Source organism: Rhinopithecus bieti, unplaced genomic scaffold (genome assembly GCF_001698545.2).
Source record: "Rhinopithecus bieti isolate Rb0 unplaced genomic scaffold, ASM169854v2 scaffold_49936, whole genome shotgun sequence".
NCBI classification, from domain to species: Eukaryota; Metazoa; Chordata; class Mammalia; order Primates; family Cercopithecidae; genus Rhinopithecus; species Rhinopithecus bieti.
This window is the reverse complement of record NW_016819733.1, coordinates 358,273-366,897: the sequence shown is the minus strand read 5'-3', so window position 1 is coordinate 366,897 and position 8,625 is coordinate 358,273. Positions and strand designations below refer to the sequence as shown.

At 38.1% G+C, this 8,625-nt stretch overlaps 1 protein-coding gene across 1 annotated transcript in view; it reads left to right on the top strand.

The window, feature by feature from the left end:
- Positions 1-336: 336 nt before the first annotated feature.
- Positions 337-8,625, top strand: part of TSBP1 (testis expressed basic protein 1) — an 83,357-nt gene continuing 75,068 nt past the window's right edge. Inside the window, 4 exon segments of the mRNA XM_017859153.1 lie at positions 337-555; positions 2,336-2,422; positions 3,524-3,556; positions 4,382-4,414. Of these exon segments, the coding sequence (XP_017714642.1) occupies positions 543-555; positions 2,336-2,422; positions 3,524-3,556; positions 4,382-4,414 (166 nt within the window). The 5' untranslated portion in view covers positions 337-542.

Genomic DNA, 8,625 nt, shown 5'->3' with positions numbered 1-8,625 from the left:
GGAGAATCTATTAAACCCGGGAGGCAGAGGTTGCAGTGAGCTGAGACGGCACCACTGCACCCCCACCTGGGCAACAAGAGTGAAACTCTGTCTCAAAAAAAAAAAAAAAGTTACAAAGAGTAATGATATAGAATCTCTGGCCTTAAAATCTCTGAAAACTAGAAATAATTCTAAAGCCCACACAGAGTGAGTTCCCTTCCAGTATTCTGTACAAGTTCAAGGTCCTCCAAAGTATTCTTCAATCTTCCTAGCCTTTTGATCCTCCTCTGCCTTTTCTCCTGCCTCGCTGATGTTCTAAGTCTCTGTTATGACACAGATTCCAGAACCTTCACAGGCCACACTCCCATCATTTGCTTAGGTCTGATCAATCTGCTCCACGCAATTTCTCAGTGATCCTCTGCATCTCTGCCTACAAGGGCCTCCCTGACACCCAAGTTCATACTGCTCAGAAACAGTGAACTTGAGTTTTTCGTTTTGTCTTGATCTCTCTCTGACAAAGAAATCCAAATGATGTGAGACCTGCTGAAGACAATACATGGAAAATGACAGTCTTGGGTATGGACTAACTCCCTCTTTGAGGCTTTCTTGACTCTAATGGTTCAGGAGTCTCCTCTTAGGGACTCAGGGACTTTAACACGACTGCTTTATCTTCCTTGCCTGCTTCCTTTTCAAATTCAATATTTTTTCTTTCAGTCTTATTGCTTCCTCTGGAAGCCTGGGGGAAACAACCCACAGTTAACTAAGCTGTAGGCTGATCGCGCTGGTTTCTCCTTTGGTTTCTAGAGTTTAAACTGAACAAAGAAAATAACCATCCTCCATAGCACTAGGAAAATTCCTTAGCCCATTATCTCACTTCCTGTATATGGTCACTCTATAATCTACCTCAACTCAGAAATAATGATTTCCTCTCATTTTCACTATTAATGGGGGGGACCATCTTCTAACTGCCCTATAGATGGGGCATTTCAGACACTAAAGGAAGAAAGGGAGTATACAATAGTACTGAGTACACCACCTAGTTATCCTTCCCTCCCCGATGAGTTATTTAAAACTAGAAAAAAAAAAAGTTCACATAATAGAGGCCATATTGATTACTTGCTGTTCATTTTAGTGGTACATTAGAAGAAAATCTCCAAAAGTTGATTTGGCAGGAGAATTTTCTCACAGGACCAAATACCTAGAAGACTCAGTAGAGAAATGCCTAATCTGCCCTGATGGAGGTGTGTTATTGCATCTTGAGATGGATTCACCTATTGTTTGTTTGAAGTAGTCTTAATGTGGGTATAATCTGCTTTCTTAGTATTTCAGAGTTCAATATTCTTCAGAGTTTTTACTTTCACAGGGAGATTTATGGTTGGTTTTTTCTTCTTTCCTTCCTCTCTCTCTCTCTCTCTTTCTCTGTCTCTCTTCTTTTTGTCTCCCCCCAGATCCTTCATAGCCACTGCCCTTTATAACCATATGATACTAAGATTTTTCTTTCTTACGACTGCAAGACTCTATCTTATATCAATTGAATGCAAATCAATGACACAAAAACAAACACAAGTTAAGCAATCCCTGCATGTTTTATCCTACCAACCACAATAACAAACCTCGCAAATATCCATCTTATCATGAGGAGGTTGGCGAGTGATGACTGAAAGGTTTTTCTGTGATAAGAAATTTCTGTCCTTTGCTGTGGCTTTCATTAATAAAACCATTTTCAGTCAGCATCCTTTAGTCAGGGTGCTGAAAGTTTTTGATCACTCACTCATAAAAATGTTTTGAGTATACATTTCCTATGCAAGTATATTTATAAATGTTATGAATTCATAGCTATATGTATATATAGCTATATATACACATATATACATATCTAGCTATATATATACACACACATATATAGCTATATATATGCACATATAGCTATATATATACAGAAAATCTTGCAACTTTAAAGGTATGAGTTAAAGTTACACAGAAAATAGAAGTTCTAATATTTTCCCCAGTGGATAGCTTCGTAGACCACTGATTCCCTTTAACATTCTTCCTGCCTGGGGAGTAAAGGGTTCAATTGAGGAGGAAATTTGTCAGATTGTTGACTCTAAACCAAGGGTACACAGCATCTGAGGTTCTTAGTATATGACCAAAGAACCAATGTAAGAGCTAAAAATGGGCAGGGGCGGGAACGTGAGGACAGCAATATGAGGCAAATAAATGAATAAAGGAGTTGAAGCAGCAGAAAGGGGAAAGAAAAAAAAAGTCTATCTGGTGGATAGTAAGAGGTGATCAGAAGTTGTTTCTGGTAATTTCCTGGTCTAAATAAGCATGTTTACCGGTGAGTTTTTGTTTTCAGAAATAACTTTGGCTGTCATCCTGACTCTCCTGGGACTTGCCATCCTGGCTATTTTGTTAACAAGATGGGCACGACATAAGCAAAGTGGTGAGTAATAATGAGTCAAAACGAAGATTTCCTGTGAAAACCACAGAGGGAGGGATGCCAAGATTCAGTCTGAGTTCATCTCTACTTATCAAACAGCTAGAGACTTTGCCAATATTCTGGGAATCTGTTTCAATACTTGAGTCAAAGAATCTCTGACCTAGTAGTGATTCTCCCTGCACTTTTAACTCCCAAAGTTTACATTATCAATAATGTCAACCAAAAAATCACAGATAGGCTGGGTGCGGTGGCTCAGGCCTGTAATCCCAGCACTCTGGGAGGCTGAGGCAGGTGGATCACAAGGTCAGGAGTTCGAGACCAGCCTGACCAACATGGTGATATCCTGTCACTACTAAAAATACAAAAATCAGCTGGGCGTGGTGGGAGGCAACTGTAATCCCAGCTGCTTGGGAGACTGAGGCAGGAGAATTGTTTGAAGGCGGAAGGTTTGCAGTGAGCTGAGATCAACACCACTGCACTCCAGCCTGGGTGACAGGGCCAAAGACTCCATCTCAAAAAAAAAAAAAAAAAAAAAGAAATCACAGATAGAGTTTAGCAAAAGTAATAAGAATACTTTAAAAGAAAATTACCTGAGCTCCAAGGGAAATTACCTGAGTTTAAAAAATGAATAAATAAATAAAAGTGAGAAGACAGTAAGTTGGTAAACACCAATATCTAGTATTATATAATAAGAATTGGAGACTTTTAGTGACTTAATTTGGGGAGATGATAAGAAGAGACAAATACAGAGTACTTGTCAATGAAACAGAGATGGAGCTCATAAAAGCTAAGACCTATTTCTATGCCACAGGGTCCCTCTTTCCTGGATTTTTCTATTTCTCTCCCACAACTTTCTAATTAGCTATATTCCCTCCGTTTCCCACCCTCAATGCCTGTGAGCCCTCAAAGCATAAGTATTGTGAAAAGACAGATAAAAACAGGGCTGATGGGAGATGTGGAAAATGGGTGAGAACAATAATGCATTATATCAGGAGGACCACCTTGGGAGACAAGAAGCACAGCTTAGAGTAACGAGAGTTGGATCAGAGGAAGAACACTTCTCACAAGTAACTAATAAAAACATTTTGCCTAATTCTTCCACAGAAATGTATGTCTCCAGATACAGTTCAGAACAAAGTAAGTACTTAGGAGAAAAAGAAATACAGTAAGTATTTATAGAATTTTCACAAGTCAAGAATGAAATCTGTCTTCTTTACAGTTGTGTTTCCAGAACCTTGCATAGTGCACCATTGCATGAACTGAACTGCTTCTAAGTGACTGGGAGAAATCTACCAGAGGTTTCTGAGCAGTACTGAATGCCAAACTGGAGTTGGGGAGAATTAATTAATACTGGGTAGGCCCACATAATTCTGAGGCCCTCTTCAGATGTTTCCTGTGGTCTGAGAGCAACAATAGAGATACTAACCCATGGAAATAGCAAACTCCTCAGGCACTGAAGCAGATGGTTCAGTAAAAAGCCTAAATCTATTCGTGAAGAGGGTCTTAGTAAGGTGGCTGGACAGAAAAATCTAACGTATCCTAGAATAACAAGAGTGAACACAGTTAAGGTAATTATGATTGAGAACAGTACCAACTTCAGGATGTGAAGAAGACTTTCCATGGAAAGGTCTGGAGAGATGCCAAAGTTGCTAAGAAAGATAGCACAGGATTGGCATAAGGCAAAAAATAGGAGACTAGCTGCTGAAATATCAAGAGTTAAAAGAAACTTTGAAATTCCTTCTGACTATCATTTAGCTTGGCTAATATTATAAAACTGATGATTGGCACAGTCACTTATCATCATCAGTTCCTGCAACTTATGCATAATTCCTAGTTCCTGCAAAGTAAATTAATTCACATCATTATTCACCATTAGGAGTTCATGTTTACATTAGTTCTCAGAGTCTTAAATAAAGCCTCATAATCAAGAAGAAAAATCATGTGCTCTCCCTTTTTTTCTAGGTGCTAGACTTCTGGACTATGAGGATGGTAGAGGTAAATAGATTAGGAACTACTAGAGCGTTAATGAAGGAATACACTCTTTAGAGAGTGAATCAATTCAGCTTCCTTTGAGCATGATTTGAGTCAGTATATCTTTCGTTGTTATAATATCCAAACGCTTATCACTCCTCTCTCTCTCTCAAGAAAATTGTGCATTTTCTCAGAAAAGGTAAATAATTCTCCTTCTTAAGACCATCAGAAGAATTCATTTTTATCTTCTGTTTACCCCCAACATATTAGAAGGGTTAAGGAACCTCTCCGAAACAATTTCCTGGATGTTTAAAATGTGGATAAAATGAATATGAAATGGAATAGTATATGTGAAAATACCCTTTGAAAGCCATACAGTGTAAGAGGTAAAAAAAAGCTTATTCCGATTTAAGAAGACGAAATTTATGCTCAAAAGATTGAGACTTACTCAAGTTCACCTAGCTGAGGAAGGAGCTGGATATCAAATTCAGGTTTTGAAATGTTGTAGTTATGAGATGACAGCAATGTCCTGTCTACTTTTTTGAGGGAACACACCAGTACCACTAATTTCAATGTACCATGGCTATCCCTAACCCTCACGCCCCAACACTCAATGTTCTCTTTCAATATCCACTCTCTAGGGTTGCCTATAGATGTTCCCTCAGCTCTCTTTCTTTCTCTCTCTCTCTGTCTCTCTTTCTCTCTCTCTTTCCTTCCCTCTTTCTCTCTCTGACTAGTCCTATCTCCAGAACTCAACAAGTACCACTAGAGCTACCTCTCATTCTTGTTGGAAGCCACTAAAGTTGTCCACACCAGGCCCACCAGCTACACCAGTACTATAAGGTTATGAGATTGTGGATGTAGAAATAATTACACACACACACATACACACACACACTACAAGCATATAGATCCCGGAGAGTTGAGGAAAGAAAACAGAAAGTAACTCAGTCACTTCGCTTGCTGTCCATGCCCCACACTTGGACTTTTCGTCCATCCTTCTTCTTACCTCTATGATTCATCTATCACGAACAAGAGTGAGGAGCAAAGTGCTGTGGCATTCCCTGTTTATTTTCTGAAATGGAACCTAAAGAAAATGGGAATATCTGGGAAACCAGCAAATCTTTTAGTAGTTGCATTGAGACTAATGTTAAACGTTTTTTGTTTGAGTCTCACACTGTCGCCCGCGATCTCGGCTCACTGCAAGCTCCGCCTCCCGGGTTCACGCCATTCTCCTGTCTCAGTCTCCCGTGTAGGTGGGACTACAGGCGCCCGCCACCATGTCCGGCTAAATTTTTTGTATTTTTAGTAGAGATGGGGTTTCCCCGTGTTAGCGAGGATGGTCTCCATCTCCTGACCTCGTGATCCGCCCGCCTCGGCCCCGCAAAGTGCTGGGATTACAGGCGTGAGCCACCGCGCCCTGCCAAGTCCCAATTCTTTCAAGCAGGGGAAATTTTGGAGCTGAAGAGTGCAATGACTAAACTTAAAAAAAAAAGAGAGAATAAAAGAGAGAATAGAGAGCTTCCAAGATAATGGATCAAGTACAAGAAAGAATAAGAGAAGTCAAAGACCAATCATTTAAAATTATCCAGTCAGAGTACAAAAAAGAAACACAAAGAAATGAAGAAATATATATAAGATGTATGGGACACCATCAAGAAAGCTAACTTTTTCGTTATTGGAGTCTCAGAGGAAAAGAGAAATAAAATAGAATAAATGCTTATTTAAGGCATAATTGCTAAAAACTTTCCAAATCTGTAAAGAGATATAGACATCTCGATACATGGAACTCAAAACTCTCCAATCGTATTTAACCCAAAGAAGTCTTCTCCAAGACATTATGTCAAATTGTCAATAATCAAAGTTAAAGAGAGAATCTTGAAAAAAGCATATCACATTTAAAGGTACAGCAAAAGGATATTAGCACTTCTACGCAGACATTTTCTAGGCCAGTACATAGTGGGATGATATATTCAATTTGCTGAAAGAAAAAAACTGCCAACCAATAACTCTTTACCCGTAAAGCTGTTTTTCAGATATGAGAAAGAGATAGTCTTTATCAGACAAACAAAAGCTGAGGGAGTTTATCACCAATAGATCTGCCTTACAAGAAATGCTAGAGAACGTTCTTCAAGCTGAAATGGAAGGCCAATAAATTAGTAAAATGGAAACACGTCCAAGTACAAAATTCACTGCTAAGGTAAACATACAGTCAATTCAGAATATTCTAATACTCTAATGATGGTGTATAAATCACTTTTAATGCTAATACAAAGGTTAAAAGACAAAAATATTAAAACTATATAATTTGTTAATGGATATACAATTTTTTAAATGTAAAATTTTGACACTGAGAATGTAAAAGTAGGGAGAATAATATGTAGAGTTTTGTATGCAGTCTATTTTAAGCTATTATTAGCTAATATTATTTTAAGCTAATAATAGCTTAAAATAGGCTGTTGAAACCATGTTTTATGTAAGCCTATGGTAACCACAAACCAAAAACCTATACTAGATACACAAAACAGAAAGATATTAAAGCATACCACGACAGAAAATCAGCAAATCACAAAGAAAGAAAGGAAGAAAGGATACACAAAACAGCCAGAAAACAACCAAGCAAATAGCTATACTAAGTCCTTAACTATCAATAATTACTTGAACGTAAATGGATTAAATTTCCTAATGAAAAGACATAGAGTAGCTAAATGTATTTAAAAACAAGCCGCAACTATATTTGCTGCCTATAGCAGACACACTCCAGCTCTAAGGATACACATATAATGAAAGTAAAGGGATGAAAAAAAGATGCCCCATGCAAATGGAAAACAAAAGAGGGTAGGGGTGGCCATACTTATATCAGGCAAAATAGACTTTTAGTCAAAAATTATAACAAGAGACAAGAAGGTCATTGTATCATTATAAAGGGGCCAATTCATCAAGAGGATATAAAAATTATAAGTACATATGCACATAATGTCAGAGCACCTAAATATATAAAGCAAATATTAACATAACTGAAGGGAAAAATAGACAGCAATATAGTAATAGTAGTGGACTTCAGTAACCCATTATCAACAATGAATAGATCATCCACACAGAAAATTAGTAAGAGAGAAAATAAAGTTACCAAGAATACACAATAGGGAAAGGATAAATGTTATTGGGAAAACTGGATATCCACACGCAAAAAAAGAAAGAAATTGGCCCTTATCACATACTATACACAAAGATCAATTCAAAATGGATTAAAGACTTTAATGTAAGACTTGACACCGTAAAACTCCTATAATAAAACAGGGAAAAGCTCCATGACATTGGTCTTTGCAAGTTGTTTTATATGACACCAAAAACACAGTAACAAAAGCAAAAATAAGTGGTATCTCATCAAACAAAATTGTTTCTGAACAACAAAGGAAACAATCAACAAAATGAAAGCCAACTCACAGAATGGGAGGAAATATTTGCAAACCATATATCTGAATAAGTGGTTAATATTTGTCTTAATCTGTTTCAGTTGCTTATAGCAATATCTGAAACTGGGTAATTTATAAAGAAAAGAAATGTATGATTATTTCTTACAGTTATGGAGGATGGGAAGTCCAAGGCTGAGGGGGTGCATGTGGTGAGAGCCTTCTTGCTGGTGGGGACTCTGCAGATTCCTGAAGTGGTACAGGGCATAACATGGCAAGGTGGCTAACATGCTATGATTAGGTCTTTCCTCTTCTTATGAAGCCACCAGTTCCACTTGCATGACAACTCATTAATCCATTAGTGGATTAATCCATTTATGTGGGTAGAACCCTCATGATATAATCACCTCTTTAAGGCCTCACTTCTCAATGCTGTCACATTGAGGATTAAGTTTCAACATGAGTTTTGGAGGGGACATTCAAACCACAGCAATATCCAAAATATATAGGGAACTCATGCAACTCAAAAGCAAGATACAACTCAAAATACAGCTCAAACAAACTGATTTTAAAATGGACTAAGGACCTAAATACAGGTTGGTTCACTGCACAAAGGGCTAAGGGAATTGAAATGCCCACCAGTGTCTCTGGGGTGGGGCTGCATTCACCTGGAGGAAGGAACACCTTTTCCTAATATGCACGAAAGCAACCTGTAGGCTACTGGAGGCCTTGGACAGCCAGGGAGGGATTTTGGGGTAGTTCATTTTTGTGTGGTTGACAGAGTTGACAGCAAGCAAAGTGACTCAGTTACTTTCTCTTTTC